This window comes from Notolepis coatsorum (genome assembly GCF_963971535.1).
Source record: "Notolepis coatsorum genome assembly, chromosome: 13".
NCBI lineage: Eukaryota > Metazoa > Chordata > Actinopteri > Aulopiformes > Paralepididae > Notolepis > Notolepis coatsorum.
The window spans coordinates 101,146,634-101,163,099 of record NC_140177.1 but is presented as its reverse complement, the minus strand read 5'-3'; the positions used below and the strand labels follow the sequence as shown (position 1 = coordinate 101,163,099).

Below are 16,466 nucleotides of genomic sequence, written 5' to 3'. Positions count from 1 at the left end.
TGATTTTCCTCTCCTCCTTTATTTCTCTCCATTCCTCCATCTTTACTCCTCTCCTCTGCTCTCTATCTCTTGTCCTCTCATCGCTCCTCATCTTTCCTCCTCCCCTCTCCTAATTTCCTCCATCTTTACTTGTCTGCTATCTCTTTATCTTGTGCTCTCCTCTCTCCAAATCTTTACTCCTCTCCTCTGCTCTCTATCTCTCCCACCTCCTCCTCTTTCCTCCCCAAACAAGCAGAGCTCAGTATTGTTGTGCAGCCAGGTGTGTGAAGCTGGACTGTTTGTTGATTTGGAAATGTAAATTATTGGCCTTGTGTGTATTTCCAGGTAAGAGATATTGTCTTTTCTATTTCCAGGTAAGAGATATTGTCTTTTCTATTTCCAGGTAAGAGATATGTCTTTTCTATTTCCAGGTAAGAGATATTGTCTTTTCTATTTCCAAGTACGAGATATTGTCTTTTCTATTTCCAGGCACGAGATATTGTCTTTTCTATTTCCAGGTACAAGATATTGTCTGTCCCTCCTCGCTTCGTTACTTTTTTATTTCTGTCCATCCATCTGCCATTCCATCCATGTGTGTAGCACATTCCAGTTTGTTTGTTGTTTGTTGTCTAGCAACAGCATGTTGGCCGGGTAACCAATGCTTCTTTGCAAGTAGTTCAGCTTCTATTCCATCCGGATCTATAGTCCCGTCACTGAGATGGAAGACCCATTCAGCACCGGACCATATCGACAGACCTTATTCCAAACCCAGAGAACCGTGACTGGCCATTACGGTCTGAGCTGTTTTAGGAACAGTTATTGACTATCCTAAATTACCATGGCCCCAGAGTAGATGTAGAAGAAGAAGTTTGAATGGAACCTTTTGGCACTAAAGAGTACATGGCTGATGATGTCATAGTGGAATAAGTAGTGTCATTTGTGGATTGTGGGGGAAGGCAGAGGGTGCCCGCTCTGTTCATTAAAATGCTATGGCAATGGGAGGTTCTACTGGTGCTGACAGAGAGATTTCTATACTATAACTATATCATACATGGAGCTAATTATTTCTCTCTCTCTCTCTATCTCTCTCTCTCTCTCTCGCTCTCTCTCTGCTGATTTTATATTCTATCGGTAACGTCTGTAACCTTGGCGACAGGGAGGGGGTGGGGGGTGTCCAAACCTGTGACCCTCAACTAAACAAGATGCCATCTTCACAGACTGAGCTTTTGAAGCATTCCGTCGATGTGTGCTTTTCATATTTTATATAAAAAAAAGAGAAGAAAATAAATAAACAAGAGTAACACCCCCCAGCCCCCCGGATAGATCACAGCTATGATTTAAGAAACACTAAAACTAACATATCCCGACTAATCAGCTATACTTGGACTGCCTAAACCCTCTCCCGTGCAAAACAGCACAGGGTCAGATGCTGTATGCGAGTGTCGACACAGAGAGGCAGAGTGAAGGACAGAGAGAGAGAGAGAGAGAGAGAGAGAGAGAGAGAGAGGATAAGAGCTTCTTATTGCCACAGTCGTGCTGCTGTTCATGTGATCTGGATTGAAGATGGCCTCTCCTTATCAACAACAGCAACCGCAACCCATTTCCATCCCCCCTGTACTCGGGGTCGGGACCTGACGACTGATCTGGGATCGGACTATAACGTGGTCTCGTACTCCAGCCTCTCCTGCACCAGCGCGTCGTCTTTGTACTGCAGCCGGGGGGGCGTTGAGGAACAGTCTATGGCCAGGATGGCCTTGCGTATACTTCGGTCCAGGACGTGTCGCTCCCAGGCCGGGTAGCGGTTCCGGCAAAGGTCTATTTTGATGACGGTCTCGTCGATGCGTGGCGCGCGAGACGACGGTGTGGAGGGGACTGTGGGGCGCACCTGGAACACCGGCATGCAGCCATCTCGCTCCGAGTATTTCCCGCCGTCGCGCTCCAGTGTCTGGGTGCCGCCGCGGTTGGAGCGCAGCGAGTTGGTGGCGCCCTCCGAGGGTAGGGTGGAGAACTGCGCGGTGGGGTCGAGGTCGAGGGCCTGGCTGCTGGGCGAGCGTCCGAAACGCGGGCCGTTGGGGTGGAAGAAAGCGTAGTACATGAGCATGAAGACCACGCCTGTCAGGAAACTGCTGAAGATGACGCAGAGGGCGGGGACTGCGAAGGAGTCGGTGGCGTGGGGCAACCGGTAGAGGTACCACAGAGTGCTGAGAGTCGCGTTCTCCGCCAGGATCACCAGGTAGTAGATGAAGAGGCGACACCTGTGGTACAGACAGAAAGGCAATGTAGATGAACATATCTGAATCAGTCGTGTTTATTGCCAAGTACGATGCACAATTGCACATACAAGGAACTTGGCTACAGTAGGTGCTTGTTCACACAAAGAAGACAAAAATAACTCATCTAGAATTGTTCTTTACTATACTTTATCAGTGAAAAGAAGTCGTCACCTGGTGCGTCCCTCCTTGACGTTGAACCAGGAGAAGATGTAGATGATCCCTACGACCATGTCAAACACAATCTCCTCCCACTTTGTGATGCAGAAGTCTGTCTCACAGTGGACAATCCAGAAGGTCATGACGCACCAGTGGAGCACGATGAAGATCCCAAAGTAGAGCTGGAACCATAGAATACACACAATTCAGCCTGGATTCTGCCACAGGCTATATGCACGAGTAAATGGCAAATGGCTGCATTTATATATCTCTTTTATCCAAACTTTACAATTTGTTCCTCACATTTTACCCATTCACTCACACACCGATGGCAGAGGCAACCATGTAAGGTGCCAACTTACTTTGTCCCGTGGGATTATGCCCCCTGCGGCTAAATTATAGGAATAGTTGGCCAAATAGTGGTAGGAATAGTTGGTGTAAAGTTGGCCAAATAGTGAAAGGAATAGCAATGCATGTCCCCTTTAATGGCTTAACAATTTGGTCCTCACATTTTACCCATTCACTTACACATTCACACACCGACGGCAGAGGCAACCATGCAAGGTGCCAACCTGCTCATCGGGAGCAATTAGGGGTTAAGTGTCTTGCTCAAGGACACTTCGACACGCTGCCCGGGAGGAGCGGGAATGTAAACCTCCGGATTACCAGACGACTGCTCTACCTCCCGCACCACTGTCGCCCCACAGATACAGTACAGATACATAGCCATGTACTACATAGCCTATAGGCTACAACTCAGAAGGTTAATACGCAGAAGAAGACACCAGCTCTCAGATAGCATGCTTCAGTGTGTTTTTAAAGCCCCAATCTCTGATCTGTGGGGAAACAGCACCCTCTATAGCTTTCTGTCCCAGCCTTACCTTTTTATTGTTTACACTGAGGGCTGGGGGAGCTGCTGGAATTGTTTTGTTTGTATATAACGATAACATGTACCTCTGCATCCAACCCTATATAGATAGTTATTCATATTTATTATTGTTATATTGTAGAAATGTGTGCATTGAAATGTCTGTAAAGTCTAAAGTCTACATTGAAAATGAGGGTGACCTCAATTGTAATTTCGAGAATAAATAAAGGTTGATGGTGATGATGAGCCCATCTACTATTTAGAAGCAGTGGGCAGCCACAGGGAAGGGGGGGGGGGGGCACCCGGGGACCAACTACAGTTCTAATACCAGCGCCTTGGTTTTTATTTTATTTTTATTTAAAAGCCAACTTGCAGGTTAAACCCTACTCTGCAATTATGGGTCTACATCATTGGTATCTAATTTCATTATTTATTTTTTTCCATTTGACGCCGGAAATGCCACTCAGAAAGGGTTAAAAAGGTCCACGCACGAATAACATGTATGGAGCCAATCAAAAATCTTATCAGACGCTATCAGTGCCGTGACGTCACTCGAGGCAAGTTTCCCTACTTCTGATCCACTACAATGGAGTTTGACGAGTGCAGAAAGCTATTTCCTTGATCCAAATGGACGCCTTACAAGACGCAAATGGGTTTAATCGTCGGAGACTTTGATGGACCAGCTACAACTGATTGAAACAAGGTAGTTATAAGGTTTTTAATGTCGTAAAAAAGAACTACATGTACCACTAGGCAGCCTGTTGTTTAGTACAGCAGCGCTACTGGTCTGTGGGCTGTCGCCTTATCCCCGGGTCATAGTATCAAGCTGGCTATATGGCTCTGGCTAACGTTACCCCGCTAACGTTAGCATTATGTCTACTGTCGTGCATGTAAAAAACTTTTGGGAACGAGTAAAATGTGCAGGTCCTCTTCTCAGACCTGTGGGGCAAAGCACTGCACACGCATCATGCCGGCTTGCAAGCTACACGTCGCGGCATGTTGATACGATAGTAGCCCCCTCGGATAGCACTCGGTGCATCACAGTCACGAAAGGGGCTACCACGATAGCTATTAGCTAACTAACGTTACCGTTACAAGCTCAAACACCTTATAACTACTACTATTGTCGTGTCCATAAGTTCCCTGGCAGAATACTTGTGAGGACAAAGGTATACAAAGAGGAGAGAACCATTTTAAATCGGGCCATGTTAGGAGTTTCGAGAATGCTGGCTACCAAGCTAGCTAACTTAGCTACTAACGTTATAAACACAATATGTACAACGACACAATGATTTACATTATTACAAATATGGTAACGTGGTTGTGGCTTTTACAAATAGTGGTTAGCTTTAGAGATGAATGGCTATGATCACGGAGCAATAGTGTTAGGTGAAACAGAGACTAGCTCCTCGGCTAGTAGTAGCAAGGCTCTGTGCTTCGTGCCACTACCTGCCTGTGACTCTCAGAGGCCCTGCTGTCCTGTACCCAGTGTGACGTCATCATTAAGATGACACACGCACGCTATGAACCATGGATTAAAATATGCATGTGCGTGGAGGTTGTGGTTTGGTGGACAACGTGTTTGATAAAAATGCTAAAACTGGGTCAATTTAGAATTTCTTTTCCCTCTTCATGAAAGTCAGCGTTGGCCTAGTCACATTGTTTATTGAACAAAAATACAACCTGCAAGTTGGCCTTTAACCTTTATTTATCCAGGCAAGCAATTAAGAACAAATTCTTATATGTACCTAGTTTTCCTCCTGACAGTGAAACAAGTATGCTAGTGAGGTGTAAACAAGTGAATAGAGCTAACTATTTGTGAGTATACTGACAATGAAATGTTATAAATGATCCAATAGGCTTTGCAAACAGGCACTGCAACACCTGTGTTGACATACTGGACCATGCATTCATTCTGAGCTCCAGCTCCAGCCATCACACATTGGGGCTTTAATGAATGGGCAGCTAAATAACACTACTAGTAGAGTGTTGTACTTGTAGTACTATAGAAGAGGTTAGTAGAAGAGTTTTGTACTAGTAGTCCTATAGAAGAGGTTAGTAGAAGAGTTTTGTACTAGTAGTAGGGGAAAAAATCGATACGTAGTAGTATCGCGATACTTTGCGTGGCGATACTGTATTGATACAGGGACGCCAAGTATCGATATTTAATAAAATGTTTATAAAAATGTATTGTATTTTTTTTTTGTATAAGGAAGTTGCATTGTTCATTTCAATACCTGTAATAGTACAGTAGTCCACACACACATGTGCATTCAGTTAAGTTGGAATATGACTGTAATACAAACAGTTCAGTTTGTCAGGTACATGCAACACAGATTACAGTGTTTACATCTGTCTGCTTGAGAAAATACCATGTTCTGCAATAAAAATTATTGAAGTGAGATGGACAGACTGAACTTTATTTTATTAGATAAAACATGTTGACAAAGTTTTACTTTGCAGTTGAAAAAAGGTAATAAATCGCAATATATCGCAATATATTTAGTATCGCAATACTATCGTATCGTGACTCAAGTATCGTGATAGTATCGTATCGTGAGGCATCTGGTGATTCCCACCCCTAACTAGTAGTACTATAGAAGAGGTTAGTATAAGAATTTTGTACTAGTAGTCCTATAGAAGAGGTCAGTAGAAGAGTTTTGTACTAGTAGTATTACTAGTAGAAGAGTTATGTACTAGTAGTATTACTAGTAGAAGAGTTGTGTACTAGTGACACCATCAGTAGAATAGTTTTGTACTAGTAATACTACTAGTAGAATAGTTTTGTACTAGTAATACTACTAGTAGAATAGTTTTGTACTAGTAATACTACTAGTAGAATAGTTTTGTACTAGTAATACTACTAGTAAAATAGTTTATTACTAGTGGCATCATCAGTAGAATAGTTTTGTACTAGTAGTAGTACCAGTAGAAGCATTTTGAACTAGTGGCACCATCAGTATAATACTTTTGTACTAGTAGTACTACTAGTAAAGTTTTGTACTAATACTACTATGCTACCCATAAATAAGACACACTGACAAATATTATCAGGGAGTGCTGGTATCATTTTCTGCCTCAGTACTAATCAAGACTGAGCACCTGGCTAGACATTATTCTATACGAGTTTGAGTTGCGTTCGCTCTGGCCATCGTTAATTAACGAGTAGATAAAACCACTGCACCTGGAATACGGAGGCGAACAAGGCGAAGGTGATGACGCGTGCGGCGATGGTGAAGAAGTGCCAGCAGAACTGGATGATGACCGCCAGGTAGCTAATGGGCTTCTTGTCGTCCCGCGAGTCACGCAGGGCCTTCTGGTAGGACGCCAGGGCCCACGCAAGCGAGACCAACGACGCAGCTGCAGTCATGCCTGGGAGGAGGTGGAGAGAGACGAGACGGACACTCAATAAAATGCTGGTGCCCTTGAAGAAAAAGGGTGTCGTCAAATGAAAGAAGAGTGCCTGAAGTTTGTCTATTATTTCGTATGATGTTTGTCTCATTAGAGCTGTTTACAGACTTGAGGGGGGAAATAGTGGTTGCATACTGTACATCTGGAACACTTGAGGTGTGTTGGATTTATCTTATCTAATAAGTGACTTGTAAACTTGTCAGAATGTTTAGGTGTTAGGCAAATCAAATCAAATGTATTTGTAAAGCCCGCAATCCCACGTTAATGTCCTCATGGGCTGGACAAGACTTCTTTAAACAAGTCAAGAAGAAACATCACAATAAATCAAGAACAAAAAACCCATCATGAAATCCAAAACAACACTCCCAGACATACCCCAGCAAAGGTAACGAAAAACCTAGCATTAGGAAAAAAGCACCCCAGGCAATGTGGAGGAGAGAAACCTTAGAAGGGCCGTTCAAGGGATCCCCCTTCTTGGATGTCGGTGATAGTAGTGTTGCTATGGATGATAGATGGGTGGAGAATAAAACAGGCGGAATAGTTGGTATGTATGAACGTGTAATAAAACACAAATCAAAAGGCAACACAGATCAAGTACATTGTACAGTGTATCATTGGTCCTTTGTCTCTAACTACACACCCTCAAGACCCCTACCCTCTGCATCTTCTGGCCGCCTCAGACCCACTCCTATCCGAGCTCCGGGAGGGTCATCAAGGAGAACCTGCCTTTTCTCAGTCCTTGCCCCACAATGGTGGAATGAACTACCCAACCCAGTTAGGACAGCCGAAACCCGTCGCCGTTGACTAAAGATGCACTTCTTCAACCATTATCTAAAAAAAATTAAAAATAAACCTATCCCTAACTAACCTTATTATCATGCACTTGTCCTAATAAACTAACCTACACTACTGTAGCACTCAACACTTTGATGAACATTGTTACTCAGCTGATAGAGTTGTGCCCTTCCTGATGACTTGTCGTACAGAACTTGTAAGTCGCTTTGGATAAAAGTGTCAGCTAAATGCCTACATGTAAATGTAAACAAATTGGGATAAACAAATTGTGTTTCAAATGCAGTAGACCAAGGATTCCTCATTATATTCAGCCTGGAGCCCAAATGGATGAAATGATCTGCAACAGGAAAACACATGTGAAATGACCTGGCGCAAATAATTGTGGGGACGATCACTCCATGTGTAAGTTACTGTACTTCATTGTCCCTGTGGGGAAATGATCCCTCTGCGTTTGACCCATCCTAACCACTCAGGGGCAGTGGTCAACCACAGACGGGTGCCTGGGGACCGACTCCAGTAGTAATGACAGTCCCTTGGTCAAGGTCAATGGCAGGAGTATGTACAGTACCTAGAATGCATGTCTTGTGTGTGGGAGGAAACCAGAGTACCTGGAGGAAACCCATGTAAACAAGGGGAGAACATGCCAACTCAGGATGTTCTTGCTGTGAGGCAAGTAGTGCTAACCACTGTACCACAATGCCATGCATTCTACCTACCATATTCCTACATCATCTACAGTAGCTACATATCACTACAGTAGTTAGGTTGTCAGTGTTTTCTTCCTCATCTAGCTACCTATCACTACAGTGGTTAGGTTGTCAGTGTTTTTTCCCTCATCTCTAGTAGCTACCTATCACTACAGTGGTTAGGTTGTCAGTGTTAGCAAAAATGTCCTTCAAAAATAAGAGAGTAAGAGACAGACACTGTGAGCCCAACTAACTTTGCACCCAGACAACGTCAACACCTAGGAGACACAAATAAGCCTCTAGCAGCAGAGCGAGAGAGGGAGACATAGATAAATAAAGAGGGGGGGGGGGGGGGGGGGGGATAGAGAGAGCACTGAACAAACATGATAGCATTTATCTTTACTCTCTGTGTTGTTATGCCCTCCTCCTTGTAAGTGGATTTTGTTTCCACATTTTGGTATGTTTTTGGTATTTTAATAGCATACGCTGGACAGACAATCTAATAAAGGGAGACAAATATACACGGAACATGGGTAAGAAAAGAGCTATCCTCGATTTAAGATGACATATAGGAGGATTGGCCGAGAGAGAGAGAGAGAGAGAGAGAGAGAGAGAGAGAGAGAGAGAGAGAGAGAGAGAGAGAGAGAGAGAAGCAGTAGATATTATGAGTGAGTGAGTGTGAGAGAGTAAGGCGGCGGTTACACCTTTCGTTTCATTTTCGTTTCATTGTCAGATGAGTTTCGCCGCAACGTGGCAGCCTCGAGTCACACTTTCGTTTACTTTCGTTTTTGTCACCTGGGCACAGTGATGTAGTACACTGCCAAAGCAGTAGGTGGCAGTAGGTGGCGAACATGAAGGCAATTTCAACCAATCAGAACTTGAATGTGCCAATACACTTCCTGGAAGTTCCTGCAAAGAAATGTCAACAAGGCGGGCGCCTATGGGCGCCACCATCTTGCCTATTTACCCAATGCAGCAATTCTTTTTCAGCAAAGCCTAATAAAAGTGCAATAAACAAAACGGATACATTCACTGTGTGTTCTGCCTGTCATTTGTTGATGAAACAAAACACAAGTGACCACCAAGAGCGGATAGTTTAGTCTAAAAAATGATCGGTAGCTACATTGTTAGCTGCATGCTAACGTCAATGGAGTATGCCATTATAACAGTATAGCATTGTGGCTAGAAGCTAACGTTAGCTCACGCTAGTTAGCCAGCACCAAACTGATGATATCGGGAGCTATCAGTAGTTAGATAACATAACAGAGACAACGCTGTGTGTATTAAACAAAGGTGAATAGATGACTGGGCCATTTTGTTTAATGCTTGTTAAGTTGAAAGAGGAGCTCTGAGCTAACAGGGTCTGATAGCTAATGTTAGCCAGCTGCTCATGCAATCGGTAATGCTAGCAGAATGAATGGATGTAAACTTTATTTAACATATTGCATAATGGGTACAATACAATACGGCTCAATACAAACAATTGTTAAGGGAATGCAGACTAATTGTAGCTTGGACTGGGGTCCTTATAACAATAACTTGACAACACATGGTAGCTGCAGCTATTTGGGACACAGGGACACAGAGCTGGGAGCTCTGTCCCAAACACACACACACACCCACACACACAAACTCTGTTGCCACCGGAGGGCACGCGATGGTATCTACTGCGCATGGGCGTTTTCGCAACAACGGCTCCGTGCAGACTACACGACTGTTGTCGGCGAGTTTTTTGGCGCTGCTCCAAAACGAAAACACAATTTAGCGTTTCAGCTAGGGCCACAACGTATCCACCATTGAAAAAAAGCGCATTTCTGTGTAAAAGGGACATGAAACGTATTCAAAAACGTATAAAAACGAGCACAAAAACACTGTGTGTAACATGCCCCTAAGTGAGTGAGTGTGTGTGTGTGTGTGTGTGTGTGTGTGTGTGTTGTTCTAATCAGGCTGCCCCCTGTGATGTTGGAGTCTCTCTCTCTCTCTCTCTCTCTCTGAGCACTAGCTGGGAGTAGCTGCATCACCACAACCTATCCAGGACACAACTTGCCAGAGGAGCATAATCCACCATTATGAACACATTATGAATACAATGATTTATGAATGCAAGTCATTTTCATCAACCGTGACTTTCTTTCACCACAAATGCGTGCCTTTTTAATTCCCCCCCCCCCCCCCCCCCCGCTTATTCTGTCCGCCCTATAAGAGCTCTGTACTGCCTCTCTCTCTCGCTTGTTCTCTCCTTCTCTCATTCTCTCTTTAGCACCTGTGGTGCTGAAATGAGGGCTGCAATGTTTTCTCTCTTGTAAATTCAGCCTGGAATTATAGGATACAAATAAACCGTTGATAATCGGTTTCATCTTTAAACCGTTTGTATCATCGCCCTTGTGCACCGTAGGCAGCGAAATGTTAGATAAGATATCTAAAATATCTTATCTAAATCTGCCTTTTTCTGTTAGATTTGTAAGACGGCTTTCAGAATGAGAACGATGAGGCTTTGAGTTGAGCGGTACCTCCGTTACACGAGCGCACATTTGGCATCTTAAAAAGCCGGTTTAGATGCCTGGATCTTAGTGGTGGGGCAATGCTATATAGTCCCCCCAAAGTATTCCATATCATTGTAGTGTGCTGCATCCTGCACAATTTTGCCATGAGAGCCGGTCTGCCCATGGATGTGGATCTGCATCCTGAGGAGCACAGAGATGAAGACTCCGACCAGGAGCCACCTGCCCACCTGCCTCATGTGCGAGCAGATGAGGGCAGACATGTCAGGCTAAACATAGTCACACATTATTTCACATGTCAACAAAATAGTTGTCGAATTCCACCTGTGTGACCAAAAATACAAATAGGCCTACGACCAAATATTAAATGAAAAGTAAGACAAATAACCTACGCACATCACTCCTTTGGGTGCTGGGTTAGGTAATAATCACAATAAAGAGAATAGAACCCGTACACTCATATGCTCCAGAATAAACTTTTAATTTATAATGTTTTGTCAGGTCCATGAGTAGACGCTGGAAACACGGTCAATGAAAATCGTAAGTAACATGTAATCAGTAATGGACAACATTTTAAAATGACTCTCCCAACACCGTGGATAATAGATGAGGAGAGAGGAGAGCATAGAGGAGGAACAAACAGCAGGTGGGGGTGGGGAGGAGAGGAGAGAGGAGAAGAGAGGACAGACTGAGCTTCTTCCCCTCAGCCGCCAGGCTGATCAATGCCTCAGCCCCCCCCCCCCCCCCCCCCCCTCTGCCCCCAAGTGACACTGGCTCAATGACATTGACTGCACTGCACTAGTCCGCACTGGATCTCTGCACACTTCACTTTATATATATATTAGTGCTGTCAGGCGATTAAAATTTTTAATCTAATTAATTACAGGTTTTGTAATTAATTAATCTAATTAATCGCATTTTAATCGCATATTTATATTTCATATTCATATAAATATTTAAAATTCAAGGACATTACATTATTGTAGCAGGTGACTGATCAATTAAATACACCAAGAAGAATGCTTTAGAAATCAATTTTATTAAATAAATAAAATAAATAAAATGAAAACATACCTCTCAATAAGGTAACATTTGTTGCTGATACAGCTAACAGTTTACACTAAGCTACAGTATCCTCAAATCAGGGTCTACTGCAGGGTCTACTGCAGGATCTAGTGCAGGGTCTACTACAGGGTCTACTGTATGCATGACATCTATTCCTCAGCTTGTTTACATTGTCTGAGTGTAAGGCTGCCCTCTTCTTTTGGACTATGTGACCTGCAAGTGAAGAATGCTTTAGAAATCAATTCTATTAAATTGAATAAATAAATAAATAAAATGAATGAAAACATACCTCTCAATAAGGTAACATTTGTTGCCGATACAGCCAATAACAGTTTACACTAAGCTACAGTATCCTCAAAAATCAGGGTCTAGTGCAGGGTTTACTACAGGGTCTACTGTATGCATGACATCTATTCCTTGAGCCAATTGCTAAGACAAACAAGCTTCAGCTTGTTTACATTGTCTGTGTGTAAGGCTGCCCTCTTCTTTTGGACTATGTGACCTGCAAGTGAAGAATGCTTTAGAAATCAATTTTATTAAATTGAATAAAATAAAATGAATGAAAACATACCTCTCAATAAGGTAACATTTGTTGCTGATACAGCCAATAACAGTTTACACTAAGCTACAGTATCCTCAAAAATCAAAACAGCCCACAGCAAGCTAGTGTCTGGGGGCATGACTACAGGGTCTAGTACAGTGTCTACTACAGTGTCTGGGGGCATGACTACAGGGTCTAGTACAGTGTCTACTACAGTGTCTGGGGGCATGACTACAGGGTCTAGTACAGTGTCTACTACAGTGTCTGGGGGCATGACTACAGGGTCTACTACAGTGTCTGGGGGCATGACTACAGGGTCTACTACAGTTTCTGGGGGCATGACTACAGGGTCTACTACAGTGTCTGGGGGCATGACTACAGGGTCTAGTACAGTGTCTGGGGGCATGACTACAGGGTCTACTACAGTTTCTGGGGGCATGACTACAGGGTCTAGTACAGTACGACCTGGAATAGTTTAGGGAATAACAGCAATGATACTTTAATGATTATATACTGGACACACTAGGGGGGGGTTAATCCGGTCGCTTGTAAGCCGACAGGAGTAGGAGGGGGGGGGGGGGTAGAATCCGGCTGCCTCATCCGGCCAAGGGTATCCCAGGTGAACCCACTGTAGTGCCGTTCAATGCGCCGGCGATCCTTGGACCACAGATGAAAGCAGGTGGACTCTTTGTGGGCCGGCGTCATCCGGTCCACGGAGGAGAGACGTGAAGCGACCTCGTCTTGCAGAGCGTCTCCTCACCTTGCGTCCTCTCCAGGGGGGGGGGGGTTCCAACACACGGCAGTGTCGGGGGTCTTTATCCATGGAATAATCAAAGTATACAAAGCATAATCCGTGCCTGGGAAGGCGGGCTGTCGTCGGCAGAATAATCCGGTATACAGGTCCACTCGCTCGTCGGCTCTGGGGCTCCTCGGGTGCAGCTTCACGTGGGGTCAACCACCCTGGATAAGCAGCCAGTTCTCTGCCCGAAACGATGGGGTACTGACTACGGTAGTATTCTCACCGCACGAAGCACTATATATTAACAGACTATTATTAGCTTAATACTTAGACTACGTCCAACTCGACGATATAGTGCCAAATATGACTATTCAAATATTAATATACTGACTACAGGGTCTAGTACAGTGTCTACTACAGTGTCTGGGGGCATGACTACAGGGTCTACTACAGTGTCTGGGGGCATGACTACAGGGTCTAGTACAGTGTCTGGGGGCATGACTACAGGGTCTAGTACAGTGTCTGGGGGCATGACTACAGGGTCTAGGGGCATGACTACAGGGTCTAGTACAGTGTCTACTACAGTGTCTGGGGGCATGACTACAGGGTCTAGTACAGTGTCTACTACAGTGTCTGGGGGCATGACTACAGGGTCTAGTACAGTGTCTACTACAGTGTCTGGGGGCATGACTACAGGGTCTAGTACAGTGTCTACTACAGTGTCTGGGGGCATGACTACAGGGTCTAGTACAGTGTCTGGGGGCATGACTACAGGGTCTACTACAGTGTCTGGGGGCATGACTACAGGGTCTAGTACAGTGTCTGGGGGCATGACTACAGGGTCTAGTACAGTGTCTGGGGGCATGACTACAGGGTCTAGTACAGTGTCTGGGGGCATGACTACAGGGTCTAGTACAGTGTCTGGGGGCATGACTACAGGGTCTAGTACAGTGTCTGGGGGCATGACTACAGGGTCTACTACAGTGTCTGGGGGCATGACTACAGTGTCTACTACAGTGTCTGGGGGCATGACTACAGTGTCTACTACAGTGTCTGGGGGCATGACTACAGTGTCTACTACAGTGTCTGGGGGCATGACTACAGGGTCTAGTACAGTGTCTGGGGGCATGGTCTACTACAGTGTCTGGGGGCATGACTACAGGGTCTGGGGGCATGACTACAGGGTCTAGTACAGTGTCTGGGGGCATGGTCTACTACAGTGTCTGGGGGCATGACTACAGGGTCTACTACAGTGTCTGGGGGCATGACTACAGGGTCTAGTACAGTGTCTGGGGGCATGGTCTACTACAGTGTCTGGGGGCATGACTACAGGGTCTGGGGGCATGACTACAGGGTCTAGTACAGTGTCTGGGGGCATGACTACAGGGTCTAGTACAGTGTCTGGGGGCATGGTCTACTACAGTGTCTGGGGGCATGACTACAGGGTCTACTAAGTGTCTGGGGGCATGACTACAGGGTCTACTACAGTGTCTGGGGGCATGACTACAGGGTCTACTACAGTTTCTGGGGGCATGACTACAGGGTCTACTACAGGGTCTGGGGCATGACTGCAGGGTCTAGTGCAGGGTCTAGTGCAGGGTCTACTGTATGCATGACAAATCTATTCCTTGAGCCAATTGCTAAGACAAACAAGCTTGTTTACATTGTCTGAGAGTAAGGCTGCCCTCTTCTTTTGGACTATGTGACCTGCAAGTGAAAATAGCCTCTCACATGGCACAGAGGTAGCAGGAGTAGCCAGATATTTGCGAGCAAGAGGAGACAGCTGTCCATAGGCTTTTGCGTGAGCTGCCCACCACTCCAGTGGACAGTCATTCATTCCGATGCTGGGCTCAGCTTTGTAGAGGTCTAATTGTCCTGACAGTACCCTGACTTCATCTGAATCAGAGTCTGAAGACAGCAGGAGGAGGGTCCTCTTCGCTGGTGGCTCGTCCTCTGTGGCTTGTGGAGCAGCTTTGTCTGCTTCTGGTCCTGGCAGCATCTCTTTAAGCCAGGTCCACACCTAATAAGAGGGACAATTAATTAGTTGCATAGGACTTTTCATGACAGCCTAAGGACTTAACACTGGTCTTCTCATTCACACACACACATCATCCCTCTCGTCCTTTGGTACGCTCTTCAAGTCCTTGAATCGCGGGTCGAGGGCTGTAGCCAGCTTCAGCCATCTGTTGTTGAGGGTCGCTTTGCGTGCGTCCAGGTCCTTCGTGAAGCTGGCCTTGAACTTTACCATGTAGCCCGGATCCTCCTCGTTGAGGTCCATGATGCGGTTTAGGTGGCAGAGTGCGGGGAGCACCACAGAGCATGAGACGTAGGTTTCCCCTCCAAGGAGCTCAGTCACATACCTGCAGTGAAACAAGAGAGCGAGAGAGAAAGAGGTGAAGGTGTGTGTATGAGAGGGAGATAGGTGTGTGTATGGGGGAGAGAGGGGGGGTGAGGTGTGTGTATGGGAGAGAGATAGGTGTGTGTATGGGGGAGAGAGGGGGGGGGTGAGGTGTGTGTATGGGAGAGAGAGGGGTGAGGTGTGTGTATGGGGGAGAGAGGGGGGGGGTGAGGTGTGTGTATGGGAGAGAGATATGTGTGTGTATGGGGGAGAGAGGGGGGGGTGAGGTGTGTGTATGGGAGAGATAGGTGTGTGTATGGGGGAGAGAGGGGGGGGGTGAGGTGTGTGTATGGGAGAGAGATAGGTGTGTGTATGGGGGAGAGAGGGGGGGTGAGGTGTGTGTATGGGAGAGATAGGTGTGTGTATGGGGGAGAGAGGGGGGGGTGAGGTGTGTGTATGGGAGAGAGATAGGTGTGTGTATGGGGGAGATTGGGGGGTGAGGTGTGTGTATGGGAGAGAGAGAGTGGGGTGTGAGGTGTGTGTATGGGGGAGAGAGAGAGAGGAGGGGGGTGTATGGGGGGAGAGAGAGAGGGAGAGACACTTACCTGCAGGGCTCAAGTACAAGCTCCAGCTTCTTCAGTTTGTCACACTCTGTGGGGGTCAGCATGGACAGCTTGTGGTTCTGTTGGGCCAAAGTGGCAGTCACAGCCTCCTGGTTCCTCAGGTACCGTGAGATCATGGCCAGTGTCGAATTCCACCTTCCAATTCAATAAAATAACTATTAGTCCCACTGGGGGTTGTTAATGCAGCATGATGCAATTGTACAGAATACAAAGAAATAAACACACACACACACTAAATTTACCCTAAGCATACAACAGGTAGTTAAACAGTCTCACCTTGTGGATACATCTTGTATCATGGGCTCTTTTGCTTGTCCGAGGGCAGTCTGCTGCTGCTGCAGTTCTTCTGTACTGGCAGGGCTGTGCTTGAAGTGGCCTACAATCTTGCGGCACTTTGCCAGGGTGGTGTCAAGGCTTCTGTCCTCAAGGGAGACTGTGATGGTTCTTTGCAGCACGTGTGCAGCACATGGCATGTGCTGGAACGGCATATA

General features: G+C 45.7%; 1 protein-coding gene across 1 annotated transcript in view; it reads right to left on the bottom strand.

Annotated features, from left to right (window-relative positions):
• Positions 1-1,633: 1,633 nt before the first annotated feature.
• Positions 1,634-16,466, bottom strand: part of xkr4 (XK related 4) — a gene marked incomplete at both ends in the record, with an annotated part of 321,722 nt that continues 306,889 nt past the window's right edge. Inside the window, 3 exons of the mRNA XM_084327214.1 lie at positions 1,634-2,234; positions 2,424-2,590; positions 6,461-6,648. Of these exons, the coding sequence (XP_084183340.1) occupies positions 1,634-2,234; positions 2,424-2,590; positions 6,461-6,648 (956 nt within the window). The remainder of the gene's footprint in view (positions 2,235-2,423; positions 2,591-6,460; positions 6,649-16,466) is intronic.